Here is a 20,392-nt window from a genome sequence, read left to right as displayed (position 1 = left end):
AGTTAGTCACATTATGTAGTATTTCAATATTGCAGTGCCAATATAATGTTCCACCTTGAGTAGACAAGAAAAGACAAGTGCAAATTTAATATATTTTTACATCATTAACACCAACTATTTGATATTTGTGGGTATATTTCCTCTTTTCTACTATCTTTATTTGTCTTTTCCGCACACTTAACTGATGGAAGGAAATTCATTATTATTCATAGATGAAAACACTCACAGTCTCTTTAACACAGACTCATTGTGTTTCAGCTCTCACGCTCTCAAGTTCACTTCAGTTAATCGTGCATACCCTGCCATCGAGACAGCAATATTTTGACTGTTATATTTCACATGTTCAGATGTGCAGAGATGTGGACATAGGCTACAGATAAAGTAGTGCAGTTACACTTCCATACCGTGTCACTTTCTTATACATAAATACTGTACACACACATTACTATAGCATGCAAACATAGCAGTATGAACACATCACTCTTCTATTAGTGTATGAGGTGCTCAAATAATCAGACAGGTCTTTGTACATGTGACTATATCATCTCTGTCTCCTCTTCGTTTCTCATGCCTCTTGTGCCTCCCTCAGGCAGAAGACTGAACTGACAATGGGTAGTGGTAGTGACTTTGTTCATACTTTTTTTTTGGTTTGTTTCGGCACATAAACATGTTTTTAATCATTGTTACCCTTGATTTAAGCTCAGATATTCAGTAAATTCCTTTCCAACCACCTTATCAGCTCATTCAAAACATATTCTAACTTGAAAAAACAACTACAAAAATGATGTCTGCTTGCTCAGTATATTCAGCTGTAAAACAAAAGAACAAACAAAAATCTGCTTCATAGCATGTCACAGCAGCTTCTGTCATTATACATGCTGTGTTAGATTATGAACATAGAGCCTACATATGAAACAAATGAGCTAAAAAGTCACATAATGAGCAAGACTAGGCATTTTGAATTCGCAGTGGTGCATCTAGATCATCATTTTCTGCAAAACAGGTTGAAATGGAGGAAAAGTCATTAGAAAGGGAAGTCTACACGAACATATCTCCCATTTGGTTGATATAAAATAAGAAGCCATATCAGAGTCTATATTTGCATTGAGAAAAGTGTGTTGTTGATGATTTTATTTATTTATTTATTTATTTTTTGTGGATATGTTATTCATACTCCAGTCTGCCCTGATTCTGGTGAGAGGTGCTGCAGATTTCCTTTCCTTAAAGTTAGGCCTAAACTGTTAAAAGGGCAAGATTTGCTTATCTATCAATATGGACAATTGGTAAGAAAATATCTGGGTGGTTCTATATTGTAAATTACCCAGAAGAAACAGAAAAAAAGAAAGACGAAAGACCTTTTGCTCTACAGCCAGGCTGCTGCTCTGACTCCAGTCCGATAGGTGGCCGTGATGTGCCTGCAAACTAACCGACCAGCTGCCAACAGAAACAAGAAGAAGAAGAAGAAGTATAACGATTCTGCTATTTGGTAGCTTAGCCCTGAATGTGCCTCCAAATATGTGAGAAATGTGAGGTTTACCAAATTTCGGACACACGCTGTACTTTAATTGTCATCACCTGCATACCATGGCAGACGAACGGTTTCTGTCGGATTCAGACATCTCGGCTGAGGGGGACTGTCGCCGTTTCTGTGGCTCTTGTTATTGTAGCTAGCGTTAGGGTTAGCTACATTAGCTAACACTGCTGTCTTCGCTCTCAGCATAACCGATGTTGATTCATTGCTGCGGGGCAGTAAGTTAAACCGCAAAACAAGGTAACTGTGGAGCAAGTTGCAGACACAAACAGCTGACCTAAGCCATGTTCATGTTATGTTTCTTAACTCATTAGGTAACTGGCCTCAGCCAGTCTCTTAGGCAAGGTTGTAGTGCCCGATATGTAAACGTTATTTGACAAGTGGAATTAAACACCAACCGCTGTATGCTTTACCCGAAGAAACCTCAATTACAATGTCATTACTAGCTAAGGTTAGCTTAAACACCTAACGCAGCCAGCAGTTTAACGTTAACTCGTTGACGTTATTGCTATCTAAATGGTTTGAGATGGAGCAGCAGATATCAGCCACTGACATGGCTTTCTCTCTGCACAACACATCTGTCTGAGTTGAACGCCTGTGAAGGGGAAACCATGTCTTGCAAAGCTGCAACCAAGGACAAGAAGTCGAGCTTCAGCAAGAAGCTGTTCAGGCGAGGCTCTGTTCGCTCTGTGGGCAGTTTTATGAGCAGAGTCCTGAGGACACTGACAGCCTTATCCCACTTTGGATCTGAGGTACAAACAGAGGATGACAAAGATGATGGAGGATTTTCCACTTTTAAATCTGGAAGTAAAGATGTGCCCATGGACGATGGGGACATGGGGGGTTTCCTGTCCGGAGAGAGAGTTCCTGGAGTGTCAGGTCTCAAAAACCACGGGAATACCTGCTTCATGAATGCGATTCTGCAATGCCTCAGTAACACTGAACTTTTTGCCGAGTACCTGGTTCTGGAGCACTACAAAGGCGAGGAGCTGGACGAGGACAAGCCGAAGACAAATGGCGTACATCTGCAGAAGAAGGGTCCTCTGGGTAAAGGAGAGGTTACGGAGCAGCTGTCAGGACTTGTGCGGGCTTTGTGGACGTTTGAGTATACCCCCCAACACAGCAGAGACTTCAAGGTAAGAGTGACATGAGTGATCACACGAGGCAAGATACTGTCACAAGTGGACATTAAGGACTGTCGCTGTGTTATTTTAGCCAATTAGATAACTAATGGGGGAAGGAAATCACAGCACATTGCAGACAAAAAAATTCAGTTGAGAAGGAGTACTGTATGAATTATACAACATCTTGGTTTGTACATTTGTTGGTGCTACTTCAGATAAATCATTATTGCAAACACAGATATGTCAAACCTTAAAAAGTTTGGTTGATATTCAGTAAAGTGAGGATTTAAGATGGCACTGGTGCTGCACTCTCTGTGAAAAAATGCTCATGTCAATGCATGTTGATAATACCATGTTTAGGATCTACTGTTTATGAAACTTTGTGACCAACACATGTAACTACTGCAGAGATTGTGACCTCGCCTGCGTTGTAATCTTTGGGTCACGCTGTTTGTTGCAGAATGCTGTGTCAAAAAATGCCACGCAGTTTAAGGGAACGCTCAGCACGATGCTCAAGAGTTTCTGCTGTGGCTGCTGGACAGAGTGCATGAGGACCTCAATACAGTCAACCCCAACAGCAGGCCTGCTATAAAGGTGAATTTGGAGGATTTTACATTATATTTCACAGTAATTCAGTGTGTCATAAATGTGAGCTACTTTCAAGCCAGTTGAACTAGGCTTGCCTCATCTTGTTTCCTCTCAATTCCATGGGACTAGTCAATAACAACAGAGTCTTTCACGCTAGCTTATGAACCCTGATAGTCTGGTATTATTTATGACCTCTAAATCTGACTCATAAAACCTGTCTGTGTTTGTTCAGCCCCCTATCGAAGAAGATGACCAGAGCATAGAGGGGCCTTCTCCTCCCCTCTCTGCTGGGTCGTTCGTACAAGAACTGTTCCAGGCTCAGTACAGGTAGGCTTTATGTCCTGTAGAAGTTCTGTGATTTTCCCCGCAGTATATCCACATTATGTCTCTGCTGTATTAAGAGATTTATTTTTTTCCAAACAGGTCTTCTCTCACCTGTCCACATTGCCAAAAGCAGAGCAATACGTTTGATCCCTTCCTCTGCATCTCCTTACCCATCCCACTACCGCACACACGGTGAGTGCACACCTGAGGGAGTGATCAGTTAACAACCAGATGACAAGTTTTCACATGTTCATGATTTATTATTACTGTTTACCAGCTTTATGTAGTAATCTCAAGTACAACGTAAACCTACAAAAATCCTTTTACGAGGCTTTCAAAAAATGTGCAGTATGTTTTTGTTTTTGTTCTACCTCTTTTTCTACAATCTAAGCAAGCACAGTGTGTACAAGTTCCTCACAGGGGTGACACCTTTCATTGATTTGTGTGTGTTGACAAGTTTACAAGGACCTGAAGCAAATACCAGCATGTGTGGTTACAGGAGGAGGAATGTAACCTGGTTTGGCAGGGATGTTAGGGGGGGTTTAAGGTGCAGTAGGAGTAGCAAGGAGGCATGGGAGGAGCATGCACCTTTTAAAACCAAAACAACTGTGTCCTCATGTTAGGCGTTCCTGCAGTACAGGGAATAAAGAGGAAGGAAATACTACAAAATCTTGGTCTTTGTGTTGTTGTGTTGTAGAGCATATTATGTCAAGGTGTTCCTATGGTTACAGTATAATAAAAGTAAACTATGCCTGCATAGTAAACTTAAACTGTTTAATTCATGTTCCCTTCTTTTTTCCAGGCCCCTGTATGTGACAGTGGTCTACCAGGGGAAGTACTCTCACTGTATGAGGATTGGAGTTGCTGTTCCCCTCAACAGCACTGTCTATCGCCTCAGAGATGCTGTGTCACGTGAGACCAAGATCCCAATGGACCAGGTGCTATTCCTGTCACTTATCAGCTCAGGGTCTGCCACAGTGAGACTATATTACAGTCACACAGTGTTAGCTCAACGTTCCTTAAGCGGGTCGTACCTCTGAGCAGTAGCTTCTTATAAAGCTGGGGTTTTTTATAGAGTGAGCTCAATACACAGTTGGAGAGTAACAGATTTCTAAACACATTTTTTCCTTAGGGCTGCAACAGTTGAGTGCTAACATTGATGAAAAATGACAGGGTGAAAATGCCATGAGGCACACAGTAAATGACAGCGGTGGTGGGATAAGGAGTGATAGTGAGATGACTGTGTTTATTTTGGAATTACAATGTAAAAACACTGAAAGAACTGGATGCAGTAAGTGGTACATATTTTTAAACTGCACTCTTTCTTTATTTTTTCAGTTTGTTCTGACTGAAATGTACTATGATGGTTTTCACCGATCATTTTGTGATGATGACGACGACCTTGACATCATTCAAGAGAGTGATTCCATCTTTGCCTTTGAGACACCAGAGACCTTCAAACTGGAAAATATACGCACAAAAAGAGGTAAAACTTTCTTTATATCCTGCAAATATTCACCTTTTTCAAATTAAATGAGCAGAGTGGCATCTAGACTTGTCTTTTGCATCCATCACAGGAAGTCTCCTTGCAAACCTGAATCACAACAACTTGAAGTATGGGACAGAAATCAGCAGGACTCCATCTTTCATGCAGGGGGCCATGACTCCTGTAACTGCATCACCCAATAAAAACCTGGGGCCAGAAAAAATTATCCTTTTGGTGTGTAACAGGGCTTGCACTGGCCACCAAGGAAAGAGGTACTACGATACTTTCTGTTCTGTGATGAAGCCACATCTGCTGTATTTCTTAAGATGGTGTAACACATTTTCTTTTGTAATGTTCTTGTCAATAAACACAATAGACGTGTTAGGTGTCATTCTAACACAGTTTGTAGTTCCCATAAATGGTAATGGTACTGGCTCAGTGGGTGTAGTTATAAAGCCCACTAGAGAAATTGATAACTGCTAATAGAAGGGCATTACGTTGTTTTAGGTTCGGCTTGCCCTTTGTTCTGTACATGGAGCGCGCCGTGACCTGGGATGCTCTACAAAAAGAGATCCTGGAGAAAATGCGTCATCTTTTGAGGCCTGGGGTCTACATTCAGGTAGGAGGAAGAACAAGCAGTTGGCCTTTTATATTGAATGTACAGAGAATAATTTTGATGCAGCACATTGTTGGATTCTCTGTTTATTTTCCTGATAGTACCATGTTCGTAAGCCAGATGTATTAATCTCAGAGGTATTAAAAATGGTGTCTCTGTGTGTGTAGGTGGGACCTTTCAGTCTTCGGGTGGTTGGCGTTGTTGGTATAACCTACCTCCTTCCCCAAGACGAGCGACCACTGTGTCACCCAACTGTGGAAAGGTCAGTCCAAATATGTTATATAACACATGTTTACTGCTAAATGGCAGCCAACAAATCCCTCTTAAATGCCCCACAACCACGACTAAAACTAAAAAAGGTGACAGAGCCTTTGCAGTTGCTGCCAGATATCACATGTGCTCCTTCCATCTGTGTTATTAAATCTAGGCAAAAGACACATTTGTATTTGCTGGCCTTTTTGGCCACTAATCTTGTAATCTGTTGTCATGTTTTTAATTCTGTATTTGCCCTTTGTTGTTTATTGTTGTTTTCAGCATATTTCTCTGCATTTTTTTTCTTTTTTTAATACAATGCTTTGGTGAGCTTAAGTGGTCTTAAAATGTGCTTTAGAAATTAACTTTACTAAGTTACTTGCTTTACTTAGTGGTGAATGTTTGACCAAACATTTATATTGGAATTAATTTTGTGATTTTGAAGCAATCACACAAATGTAGCATGTATATTGTATGCATGTATGCATAGAACTTGTATTTGCTTTCACAAATCTCTGACTATTTATATTATGCCTTTGATGTGATTTGAATATTGTTTGGCAAAGATACACATCCTTTCACTTCTGTGTAAAAATACAATATTATTCTACTAGGAGGAGAAGTCTCCATCTTGATCTGTTTCTTCCTGTAAAGCAAGTTCACTCAGAGCAAGCCAGACATTTTCATGCAGTGGGATACAGCCTAAGAAAAGTAGTCAATGCACAAAAAGATATTTGACACCAATGTGTGAAATCAGATAGTTTGTAGTATAGTGGCATAGTATTTTTTAGCAAAAAGGGTGAATCATCTGTGCCACCTAATATGTGTATTTTCTCACAGCATTCTCAGCATTAATGTGAGTGAGAGGTGAGAATGAAGTAGGCAAACATTGTATATACATATGCACACAAAGGTAAAGAACAGGTATAATCTTGGGTAATGGGGTGAGGTCAAAATTATAGTCCTTTAATCTTCTCTTCACACACATACACAATTCTGCGTCTCTCATAGACCTGGTTAGATGACATGCCCTAACAGGAGTTGGACTGTTTGTTAAAATGCCAGTTTAGCATGTTTGGCTTATAACCTACATAAATTCTCAATAATAAAACAAGTCACATCATTGGTGGTCCAAAAAGGTGTGTGAATTAAAGTGAAATCTAAGTTGTTTTGCTTCTAATTGAGACAGATCGAAAGGCACTTTCATGACAACTTAAAATGTCTCTGGACAGCTGGCTATTACAGCAGATATATTTATAAATTTTTAAAATTTCCCTCACACTCACCTCATTTTTATATTGCATGTAATTGCTTGTTGATTGTGAGGCACACAGTTTTGCCCAGAAAAAGCTTTTCACTGCCTACAGGTGACAGAAATGATGGGGGTATAAAATCCCATTTATAAATGACACCTGCCTAAATTACTTCATTTGTTTCCACTACAGGGCATACAAGTCCTGTGGACAAGGGGGACCACCGCATGTGAAGATAGTGGTAGAGTGGGACAAAGAGACCAAGGACTAGTGAGTAAAAACATTAATATTTGCTGGACGTCTGTGGTCTTGTTTTGTTTTATCTACAGCATGTTTGCTCTACATAGAATAAAAAGAAGCCGGGTTTGATGCTTATTTGCTGTAATCTTTACTGGAAATAATATATTTAATTTCAAAAGGCAAGACCCTTTAGAAACTGGTAATTTGGGAGACATGCATGCACCAAATGACATTTGACTGAACCATGGTGTTCATTTGGAAGAATGGGTCAAACCATTCTTTTTAATAACTTGCTTTGTAGACATGACATTGAATGTGTAATTTACTGTAATTTCGTCAAAGGCCATTCATTAACAGGTAGGCTAACAAGCTTGGCTATGTAAGCAATAACATAGAAAGCACAGCTGGCCAAACCAGTTTTAATGTTGAAAAGTTAACATTATGAAAGAATAATTCTAAACCTCACAGTCTGTCAGCCATGACATAATCAACAGCATGATGTATTGAACCAAAGTCTCAGCCCCAGCTGATTTTGATCCTTAATGTCATCTAATCCTCACACCTGTTTCTCAACTTAATGTGACTCCTCATTGGATCAGAAGGCAACAACTCGCCACAGTCACAAAAACAAGCGTGCCCATGCATCACTGCACCTTCAACTGTCAGATTTGCAGTTGAAGGCATGGCAGGCATTTCAGTAAAAATGATGCTGAAACTTGTCGCATTGTGCAGGAATTTTCTGAAAAGACCTGTCAAGTCCAGCAATACCTCAAACTTAACAAATGCTGTTTTATAGGACAACCTCTTTTGAGCCCTTGAGTGTGGGTACCTCCCACTATTTTCCCCTAACGGCTATCCTTCATGCTGTTTGTTTTGAAAAGTAAAAAAGTGCTTAATTTGAAACAGTTGTTGTTTTAACACCACAAACCACAAACAGTCTGTAGTTCCACGTACACAATCAGCAACATGTCTGCTCTTATTTCTTCACTTAAGCTAATTACTATGTTACACACACACGTGCCTCTGTTAGTCAAATTAAAGTCCAACTGGACTGGTTGTGATACTGTTCAAAAGCCTTTTTTAGTACTGCTGCACTGCTTCACAGTTTCACAGCATTATCATCAAAAATGTTATTGTGTAAATACCAATATGACAAACACGTTAACAACTGTCTTAGTTTATTAAATACTTTACTTTGATATGGGAAACAGTTTGACTAAAATCTCAAGGCATGATCCTATGATCATCACATGATGAAGCTGTTGAATGAATGGACGACTGTGCCTCATTCTCCCACAGTCTGTTTGGACACACTGAGGAGGAGTACATTCCTGATGCTGAGAGTGTGTATCTGCACAGAGAACAACATCATCAGCCGCAGGCTTGCACCCTCGCTCAGTGCTTTCAGCTCTACACTAAGGAGGAACAGGTAACATTTTTGACCAGACGTATATACACATACACACACGGCCAATAACTGTAGGGTCAGTGCTTTGACATGAGAAAATAAATCTTAGGTTTTCCTTGGCACATGTCATTGGTGAGTATATTTTGAAGTGCAGCCTCACATTTGTCTCCTCCCCACTGGTTTATTATTCTTAACTAAAGTTGAAAAAGCCTTTCACTCACTGTGGTTTTGCTGTGTGTTTGACTTTTAATGCTATGTTTGGAATAAACTAGAAATTCTGAGTACAGACCTACATATTGTGGTTTAACTCGCCTGCGAATGTTCTGGAGGAGAATAGAGAGGAGCAAGAGGAAAACTCTGGGCCTCATCCTGTGTGTGAGGCCTATTTTATAAGCAGTGTGGTTAGAAGTCTGTCCTTGATGGCTGCTGCTCGGGCTGTGTTGTGTTTCAGCTGGCCCCAGACGATGCCTGGCGCTGTCCCCACTGCAAACAGCTGCAGCAGGGCCGCATCAAGCTCAGCCTGTGGACACTGCCGGATGTGCTCATACTGCATCTCAAGAGGTTCAGACAGGTATTTCAGCTCATCTAAACACAATCTGAATATCAAGAGCAAGAACAATGGTTATTATTTGAACAATGTAAACCTTTTCCATCTGTATTTGTGGCATTTGGACTAAATGTTGGAAATCTCAGTACTGCATGTAAATGGGAATTGTTCCTTAAATGCCCGTCTGTTTCTGGTCTCTTGTTCTTCAGGAGGGGGACCGCAGGGTGAAGATGCAGAACATGGTGAGGTTCCCGCTGATGGGTATGGACATGGCACCTCATGTGGTTAAGAGGAGTCAGAGCAGCTGGAGTTTACCTTCCCATTGGTCGCCATGGAGAAGGCCCTACGGCCTGGGACGAAACCCTGATGACTACCTATATGACCTTTATGCTGTGTGCAACCACCATGGGAATATGCACGGAGGCCACTACACTGGTAATACAAAGACTTGTGGCAACGTAAATGTTATATATATATACTAAAAATAATCAAGAAATCTTGGCTTCATCATCCATTTTTAACCCTTTCTTTTTTTAACTGTATGCTTACAGCTTACTGCAAGAACTCTATCGATGGTCAGTGGTACTGCTTTGATGACAGTGAGGTTTCGCCAGTAGCTGATGATGATGTGTGTCAGCAGACGGCCTACATACTCTTCTACCAGAGGAGGACTGCTATTCCCTCCTGGTCGGCCAACAGCTCTGTTGCTGGTCAGCATTTTATTTCCATAGGGTTTGGGTTTAAAGGCTCTAAACCCTTAAAAGAAACTACAGTTTTTACTGTGTCTTAAACAGGTTCCACCAGTTCATCTCCTGTGTGACCACTGGGTCAACAGGCTGCCCGGTAGCAGGCCAGCTAGCTTGGCCTCTGGAGCCTCATCCAGACGCACCTCACTGGCTTCTCTGGCTGAGTCAGTAGAGTTTCCAGGAGAGCGCAGTGAGGATGATGGTGAGACAGATGCTGATATTTGTTTTCTTTAAATGGTTTTGATGGTACCAGGTGTCAGATTGTAGTTCTTATGTGCATTGTCAACACATCCACATATATTCCTGCTGTTACCTGACTCATATTTTAAAGTTTAGAGTTCCAGAACAGTTTAAACAAAAATATGCGCAGCAGACCATCAGTTGGACTTAAATGACAAAAAGAGATTGCTTTAAAGATGCAGGTTTGCTTACATTGTTGCTCATTGTATTACACAGTAAAACGAGCAATATAAACCTTTGTACCAAGAGTGAAACACTCCTCCCACCAACAGTATTTCTTTTAGAATCAAAAGATGCCATGTTTCCCAGAGTTGTTCAAAGGCAGGAACAACACCCGAACTTACAACTGCTTTTTTTATTTATTTATTACTTAGATTTAAACAGATCAAAGCAGAACCATTACTGCTGGGATGAGGCAGAAAGTGATGGGACATATGTCACATCTGACTGGGATGAACAAGACAACATGCTCAGCAGAGTGGGAAACCTCACATACTGCGTGAATCCAAACTGAGATAGATGTTGGCCTGGGCTGCTGTTTGTGGTTAATATAAATGTAGGTTTTATGTAACCCTCCAGAATACAGGGTTAGCCCAGTCCCAAAAATGTTGGCCTGGCAAACTGGTGTTTAACTGCAGCTCATGGATCTCACTGTGGATAATATATCCAAATTATGTAATGAAAACGAGACTGTCTATATAAAACAAGATTCAGCTTGTACATAATAATTCCGCAGCATGGTGTGCCTTTTTAAATCAGTAAAACCCCAAATTAAAAGGACATATGGCAGGTTTTTGAATTCTGAATTTTCTGATGCCATGTCTCAAGAATGTATTTTTAGTAGCATTGAAATTGTTGGTTAAATTGGTTTAGTTCTTGGTTTCCAGCAGCAGTGGAAGTCCACTTGAGCTTTCTTAACAAAAAACACAAATTTCTTCCCTTTTTTTAGGAGGGTTCTCCGTCCGCCCTTTTGTGAGGAGCATTCAGCGTCAGAGTTTGTCTTCCAGGTCATCCATCGCTAGTCCTTTAGCCTTCAGCGACAGCGGGATAAAGCCGTCTTGGTCTCTCTCTGCGAAGCTGCACATGAGATCCAACTCACCCTCACGTTTCTCCCTCGACTCTCGATGCTCACCTCCTTTAGAGAGGATAGGAGAGGCCTCTGATGATAAGGTTTCCACATCCTGTTTTGGCAGCTACAGTAGACACGAACGTTACTTTGGCAGCAGGACTCCTTTGTCTATGATGGAGAGCAACTTCAGCGACCAGGACAACAATAAAAGGTTCCTAGACATGATGTACTGCAGGGCTCCCACTCCAGTGGAAAAGAGCACCAAAAATGAGCCAACTGAAAACAACAACCAGATTACAGCTATAGACCAAAACATACTACCTGCCCAAGCAACTCCCTCCAAAGAACAGAAACGGAAGAGTAGCATTGGAGGATTTGCCTCAAAGGCAGAAAGCACAGGCTCCATAAAGAGCTCAAACAAAGTGGAGCAAGAGAAAACCTCCAAAAAACGTTTGTGCTCAACGCTTAAGACCTCTGCTTCTGAGACGTCTTCCAGTACGCCTGTGAAAGGCAAGAAGGTGAGCAATACTAAAGAAAAGAGTGTAAATGCCAAGAAAAACACCTCAACACCCAGTGGGACCCCTTCCAAAAGAAAGGAAGCAACTCTGCCTCCAGAGGCGACACCACAACATAAGCCATGTGTCCGCTCCACACCTCAGTCCTCAGCTTCTCCCTCACCAACTGCAAAGAAGAATTCCAGTGTCACAGGAGAAAAGTGCTACGAGTGGTCGGAAACGACTGGTAGAAAGGAGCTACAGCAGAGATTCTATGCACACTAGCCCTCTGGTTGACAACCTCCGAGGCAGCTCAGTAGCTCGCTCTTCACCCTCTAAGAATGGGGAAAGCAATCCGGCTCGAAAAGAGATCTGTGAGGAGCTCCAGCAGCAGCTCTTCGGTCACTAGCCTGCGCTCACCCAGCGTATCCACCAGAGACCTGCAGCGTAGCAGCAAATCTGAGGAAAAAGGGTTGTCTTTCTTCAGGAGTGCCCTTCGGCAAAGGGAAAGCCGCCGGTCGGCTGACTTAGGAAAAAGTACCTTGCTTGCCAAAAAGGCCTCTGAGAGGACGTGCAAGCAAAATGGACAAGCCAAGGAGATCGGTGCTGAAAATGGAAAGACAGGAGACGCTGTGTCCTCACAGACGTCTATCGAGACTCACGGAGGTGAGACAAAGGAGTCTTCCAAGCCCCCCAGCTCTCTCAGTCGCACTCTATTAAACGTAGGCAAGTCCAAGTCTTCCACTTCTGAAGTAAGTCTCAAGTCTCCCACAAACGGGAAGAAGCCTCTTGAAAGGATGGCATCTTCCCGAAAGCTGTCGTCGAGCATGCAATCTCCCGCACGTACAACACAGAGGCCTCAATGATATATCCATAGTAGTTATATTGAACTTACATATTGCAGCTATTTTCTTTGTGCCTAAGTTTCAGTGAGCAGATATATTTGTAAAGAGACACATTTTTTGATGTTATGGTTTTGTATTAGATGTATAGGATAGGTTTAAGGTTTGAATATTGGCAACCAGCTTTGGATGAAAAGTAAAGCACTGTACTGCATTTGCATCTTTTGGTGCCAAAATTTTGCCTGGTATGGCTCCAGTTCTAGTTTTTAGAGTAGTGTATATTGTTACCAGTTACACCTTTTGAGCATTAGGTATGATTTTCACATGAGAGAGAAAATGGAGGGCAGGGTGATTACTTGACACATTAGACGTTTTCTGGCATCGAGGGTGCATAAGCATGCCATGTGCATCAAGCTGTGCAGCACAACCTGTTTGATTGTGTGTACTTGAGAACTGTATGACAGCTGACAGAATTCCCTATTGGAGTCTTGAAATCCAATTATCTTTCCTTCAGACAAGAGGATTGTTACATCTTTGAAAAATATCCAGCTAGAAAAACCTGATTTAAAATGCAACAGCTTATATGTTAAAAAAAATTAATAGGATAAGAAACATTTTCTCTTTGTATGCACCAACAATACATAGTTTGTCTTGTAGAGTAACATTCTTAACTAATACAGAAGCTGGTTGTTGATGCTCAAACCTCACTGCTGTTCTATATGCATTTTGAACTCAACAACAGTGAGAACAGAACAATAACATTGATAATTGTCTCTGGACAAATACTGAAACAGAGCTGATATGCTCACACACACACACACCACACACACACACACACACACACACACACACACACACAGTTTCATTCCGAAATTATTGTGGCATAATAGCTTTCATTGATTGTTTTAAGCCGATAAGACTGACCATTGGTAAGTAAAATCCACAGTAAATTTTTCACCCACACACACACACACACTTTCTCCACACACCTCATGTCATTGGTTAACAGGGATAGTATGAGTGGTTTTTGTCTAAAGTAGTGGAGAAAGACATCAGTAGACTATATGTACTCACAACTAATTTCACATATGTGTTGAGAGTATCTAGGATCAGTATGGAGCAGCAGTAACAAATAAGCATCTTTATTATTATAAACATTAAAAGAATAGTTGAGAAATTGAGAAGTAACAGCAGGCTCTGGACCAAAACAGGAAAGAATTTGAGATGAAAAATGGGAATTCAAGATGGGGTCAATACGCAAATTAAAAACTTTATTTTTGTTTGATACTAGTACCTTTTCAATAGAAATGTATTTTATTAAATGCTTATTGATGTTGAGTACGTTTTTTTTCCTCAAAAGGGAGGATATTTGGAATGAAACCCTTTAAATTCAAAATATATAAATATATATAGGTGTGTCTGTACAGATATTGACAGAAAGTATATAGTATATAACCCTTTCTTTCCCCCCTTTCCATGAGCAAGATGAAAATTATCTTAAGCGCCTTTCAATACTGTACATGGAAACAAATAATTGCCTTTGGCAACATAGTAGTCTACTACTGTATGCATCACTGAGTAGGAATGTCGTGTTGTCCGCACTTTGTATAGATAAAATAGTTTGATTTTACCCAAAACAGTCATACACACACACACACTAACTTAACAATGTAATTATCTAATTTTTAATATGTTGTCTGTATGTGATTATAAGACATATCGTAAAGTAGAGTCAATAGGCCTTAGACTTGAAATGGTAAAAGGGTACATTCATCTCAATGTTTCAGGGGTCATTTTAAACAAAATCACCCCTTTACTACACCTGGTGCTGTAACAGACCACTGCTCCTCTGGCACTAATGTTTCTTAAATGAACATGTTTGCAAATGCTGATGTTCAGAACTGTGACCACACACACACACACCCTTCAGTGAACTGGACACCTGTTGGCAGCGTTTATCATCACCTGTGGTACCTCACTGGAGAGGACCATATTTAGCCTTTTTTTTTCTTCAGACTGAAACAGAATATTAATAATCAGCCATTCAGTTCATAATAGAAAAGCATTTATATTGTCTCTGAGCAGTTGTCCAGATCTCAACTATCAGGCGCTGCATGATTGCATACTAGTTTTGCAGCATAATGATAGAAGCAGAGGCAGGTTAGTGTCACTTGAGCTGTCATGATGGTTGCTGGCCTCAATTTGAACAGCTTTGCCATTGTAGAATTAACCCACCTGTACCGGTTATTGCAATATTCATACATTAGATACCAGCACAGTGTATGTTTTCAGTGAATGAATGTGGATATGCCATTAAAATCCAACCATTAGTAAGCAGGTTTTACTTTAAGCATTAACATAATCTTTGAATTATAGATCTACAGTATTTCTCTCAACTGTTTCTCTGTAGCATCTACCAGGTTTACATTGGTTCTCAGATGGTTTCAGTGGAAATACCACTCAATTTAAAGACTGAAGTATGTTATTTAAATGGCCTGTATGTTGGTTTGAGCAGATTTGGTAAGAGAGGATTGCTTTTGGAGTATAAATCAAGTTTTTAGAGCATTTTTCTTGATACAAGCAAACATTAGTATTTGTCACTCAAAGATTCACATCATTCTGTGCACTCTTGGCAGGTAACATTGCAATATGGCGACACTTGAAAATCATATTCTACCTAGCAGTGTTTTATTTAAATGTTGCATCCATCTGTTGAGCATACAAATAGACACAGTGTAGTTTTTTGTTTAACCAGAGCATCAAACCTGACATAAGGAGGACTTGTGATGAGTAATTTTACCTGTGAAGTGCTGAACATGATCAATACTAAAATCCTCTGTGTATCCTCAGGACATTTTTATCACTGTGTTCTTTGCTGATTTAACAGTGTGCTGTCCTTTGGTGATAATAATGGATTTGTGGAAACGTTATCTGCTGTAGAATTGAGATTTTTGTGTTGGCATGCTCATCACTTTCTCCCAAAACTTTTTGGGACTGTCATTAGAAAAAATATAGTGACTGGTGAGTTCAAACATGAATGGACCATAGAAATAACATACTTATTGTTTAAATATGGTGGTATTCCTGTAGCTGCTCTTTTCTACTTAACATTGTGATCTATCAGGAACCTGTGCATGGCACTTTGGATCAAAGCAGGACGTTTTTTATGTAATTTTGGCTTTCACCGTCTCGTTTGCCTGTTTTTAAAGTCTGTAATTAAGTCGTAGTGGCTAGTGTGCATTTTAGAGCTGGATCATGTCATTACAATTCATGTAGCCAAAACCCAGTGCATTAGGATGTGATGCCCCCTCACTTTTTACTTTATTTAGATTTTTTGGGGGAATTGTAAACAAGGATCAGTAAATAATGTGAGTCATATTGCACAGTATACAGCTTATTTAAACATGGGTCATAAATTGTGATCACATTGTTTTTCAAATTTTTCCTGTACAGAACTAAAACCTGAAAGCTGCAGCACGTTGCCTTGTTTTCCAACCATTTTCCATTCATCCATAGCAATTTTGATTATAGCCATTATTATAATTATTATTTATTTTTTAAATTTTTTTTTACAGCATGTGAGATTACACGAGACATGGCGGTTTAGCAGTTACAGTTAGAGATCCTCACAGGAGACAGCTCACTCAGTAGCAACTTGGTGGCGTTGTACAGCCTGAATTCCTGAACGAGGTATATAGTATATTGCAGAGCTGGTCCAAAGTCCAGCGTGTGATATGAATGTCTGTGGTATCACTTTGGTCCTGTATTATGTTACAGGAACCTGTTGTCATTTAGTGACACATTTTTGAAATCAAATAGCCTCCAATCATCATCAAAAAAAAAAAAAAAAAAAACACTTGAGGGTTTTTATTTTGCCTTTGACCAACATACTAGTGGTAGAGCAATAACCCAGTAATCATCTCATCGAGTTGATGGTCATCAATTAGACTAAGGAAGTTGAGGTTTGAATGACCAAAAAGTGCAAACCTGACTGGCTTTTGAGAGCTCAAAAGGCCACTGAAGACCAGACAAGTACTGTACTCCATATGAGAAGTTTTCTATCCAGTTAATCCAAATACATATGTGTTTTAATGAAGATGTCAAAAAAAATTCTATGTAAAATGTAAACAGAAAACATTTTTACACACTTTCTTCTCTCCTTCACTGCAGTTGTCTGTTTTTTTAATTTGTTGTCAATGTACAAAATTAAGAATGATTAAGGAATGCAGTATTGCATGAAAACGCTAATGCATGTATTTCATTAACTATGCAAGAGTCTGCAGCTGTGTACAGTAGAAAGCAGAGCATGGCTGGTATATTCCATCGCTTAATTTGCACACCCTTCCAATATTTAGAAATTGTAAATTACAGAGTATTTCATCGTTCAGGTGAATGGATTAATCTTAAAAATCTTGCCTAAATGAAAATCTATTTAATGTCATAATTGCTTTTAGCATTCTACCATTTAGTGATCATATTTTGTATTGTTTGCTCATTATTTTGTATTTTTTTCTGCTGGTCTGTGCTCTCTGGGTGCTCCTACCAAACTGGTAGGTTACTGTCTTTTTTTTTTTTTTTCTTGACAAGATGTTTAATATTTACTGTTGTACACCAGCAGAGACAAACACTATGGATGCGATAATCTCAATGTGGTTACTAAATAGCCTCATGTATGTATGTATGTATGTAAGTAAGTGTGCATTGTGAAAAGGCTTTCCATCAATTCACTTCAGTGATAACAGTTTGTGAACCCCTGTTAAAATGTTGCTCAGCTGCATCAAAGATGTGGTCAGTCTCTAATATAAAGGTAACTCAAATAATTATATATATAGCTAAATGCAATAAACAAAGATAGTAAATTTATAGTTTTATATTACAACATGTAATGAACAGTGATTCAAATGTAAATGTTCAGTTAATACTTTTTGTAGTATTTATGCCACATCAATCATTTTAATCACGTGATGCGATGTGATTTTTATTTTTTATTCAAAGCTGGCAGTTTATCAGCAAACAAACAGCAACGCTTAAACATTCTTTAAAGCAGTGCCACTCTTTTTTTTTTTTCTCTGATGACTGGTGAAGTGGGTATAAAACATTAATCACTCTAGCCGTTAAAATGCACACAGGCTTCCCTGCAGAAGTTAATTAAGATTAGCAAATCCTGCATTGAGTTATTGTTGAGACATGGTTGTTTTGTTTAGTTGTTAACAGTCGCAAGAAGTTTCACTTTTTCAAGGTGAGACCATTAATTCATGATAGTATATGCAACACGTTTGAGTATTTTACCACTGAATCAAAGTTGCAATAACCACTGAAAGTAAAATACTAAAATCCTACATTTGAGCCACAGATACTGTAGTACTACAGCAATACAGCACTGAAGTGGTTTCCATAGGATAAATATGGTCAAAATACTTAATAATTATGAGTTTGGGGTAAAATGTAAACACTACAAAGAGACGATACAGGAACTTCAGCCTCAAGCAGAACAAATTGTAATGGTTAATTTGTATCTGGATGATACAGAAACTGAAGAGCTGTGTAATGAATGAATGTCATGAGTCTCATTTTATTTTTTTTTTTTAAAGCTAACATAAACACTACAGTGCTAAATCCATAGCACGTATCTACTTTGACCCTTTTGTCTTTTACTTGTGCTTTTTTAAATGCATCATTCACAAAGCATTTTGTAAAATACAGTATGTTGCATTTATTGTGAATTGTTTTTTTTTAACCTATTGAGGCCATTTTACTGTATTCCTTGTTGTACCAGGTTCATGAGGTTATTATTGACATCTGCTTTGTCTTAACTGGCCTAATGCTGGTCTTCTTTTCTTACACTTTACATTATTTTTCTTATTATATTTTTATTTTGTTTGTATTTTGTAACAGTAAGAAAACTGTTAATTCAGTAGTTCCAAGTTCATTAGACTGTCACAGTCTTCTATGTTAATTTATTTCTGTTTTGTTATCATATATGCACTTTTAATATTTTTTTTATTTCTCCAAAAAGACAAATGTGTATATACTTTGTTGGTTTACCCATGCAAGTACAAAATGAAAAATCTGATTAAAAAAAATATTGAAACTGTTTGTGTAGTGTTGAGTTTTGCTCATTCCTACACTAGAGGGAGCTTTCTTCTAACAAATGGGTTCTCAGCATTACTCCATACTACATGCAGTTCTAGGATATCAGTGGTTTATACAGACTCAACTGATGCAACATCAAAGTTAAGAGGTTTTTCTGTGTTACTGTTTCACAACTTCAGATTGATTAGTGTCAGAAGAGCCTGTGATCTTACCTCGAGTCAGTAATGAGTGTAACCACTCAATAGCAGGCTTAGTTTTCAGATCTGCGAAACTGTCCACAGTCTGCCATAAAAGCATTTATATTCTCACTGCTGTTACAAGTTGTACTGTAGCAGCATTAGAAGTATTTTGAAGGCATTTTTATTTCAATGTTCAAAGATCCATCTTTTATCCTGTTAAGATTCACTTGGGGTTGGACAACCAAGGGGCACACAAATTTACTGCTTATTGTCTTGCTTGCTGCAGAGACTGTGTATTTGAGACCTCAAGGCTGTGCAATACATGAGCAGCTCTAAATTTCAGGGCAGGATTATTATTTCAAGCTTTTCCAGGCTGCAGAATATAGAGGTGCATGAGGTGGGATATGTAGATGCAAGCATGTATGAGCTCAGTTTTTACTAGAAGAAAGTGTCCACTTGACATAACACCTTTTACCTTCAGTGGAAAAATTACTCTTCAGGTGAAAAGTGGGTGTGAGATAATTTTTGCTTTAATGAACAATAAGAATTTCAATTCATGTTGCTATGAGACTTTTAGTCAGTACTTTGAAACCAGTCAGATAACAGATGCATTTCTTTCAAGCACAAAAGAAACAAGAAGTGAAAAGAATAAACACATGATGAACAATGACATATTGGACCATCTCCAACAGCCAGCTTTAAGCCACTATTGATCCATCAGCTGTTAATTATTATTTGATCAATCATTCTGTTTTAAAAGGTGCTATATCTGTATCTATATAGTGCTACATAGCCAACGTCATTACATTAACAGCTGTTTAATTCAGCCATTATTGTACTTAAAAGAGGAGGTTAGAATACACCATCTGGGCAGTGGTACTTTTTCCATCCTCATGTTGAACTAAGGACAGACTGGACACTGTACAGACCAACTATCACAAAGTTATTTTACAAGATGGGACAGGGGTAGCTGGTTAGTATGCAAACTTCAGTAGAAGAGAAGTGATAGAAGCCAAACAAGACAGCTTAAGACAATGCTTGCTGAGTAAGGGAATGAAGTTTGAACTTTTCTTCTAGACTTATAAGTAGACAGCTGTTAATGCTAACGTAGCGATAGGAAAAACTCACATATAGCACCTTTAAGAAATCAAAAAAGAAATTTCCCTTTCAGAGGTCTATATTTACATGATAATTATTTTTTATTGATGCATGAACATGCAAGAATATTGCACCTGGTCTAGCTGGAGCAAATCATAAAGAGTTTATGAAGCGTTAGGCACTTTCATCGATTGTATTACGATTATATCACATATCTACAAAATGATGTTATGTTTTGTGTGAAAAAAATCATCTGTAAAGT

At 39.1% G+C, this 20,392-nt stretch overlaps 1 protein-coding gene across 1 annotated transcript; it reads left to right on the top strand.

Moving 5' to 3' along the window:
* Window positions 1–1,432: 1,432 nt before the first annotated feature.
* usp31 (ubiquitin specific peptidase 31) lies at window positions 1,433–18,854 on the top strand. Its single transcript, XM_018705081.2, is given in 20 exon segments — window positions 1,433–2,667; window positions 3,116–3,143; window positions 3,146–3,249; window positions 3,476–3,570; window positions 3,667–3,759; window positions 4,370–4,505; window positions 4,906–5,053; window positions 5,145–5,325; window positions 5,561–5,672; window positions 5,837–5,931; window positions 7,367–7,444; window positions 8,714–8,843; window positions 9,274–9,393; window positions 9,579–9,804; window positions 9,921–10,079; window positions 10,164–10,180; window positions 10,182–10,317; window positions 11,305–12,131; window positions 12,133–12,273; window positions 12,275–18,854. Coding segments are annotated over 20 exon segments (3,861 nt in total). The 5' UTR covers window positions 1,433–2,142; the 3' UTR covers window positions 12,785–18,854.
* The last annotated feature ends 1,538 nt before the right edge of the window (window positions 18,855–20,392 follow it).

Source organism: Lates calcarifer, linkage group LG11 (genome assembly GCF_001640805.2).
Source record: "Lates calcarifer isolate ASB-BC8 linkage group LG11, TLL_Latcal_v3, whole genome shotgun sequence".
Lineage (NCBI taxonomy): Eukaryota > Metazoa > Chordata > Actinopteri > Centropomidae > Lates > Lates calcarifer.
Note: the sequence above shows the minus strand (reverse complement) of the source record. Positions and strands in the feature narration are given on the sequence as shown.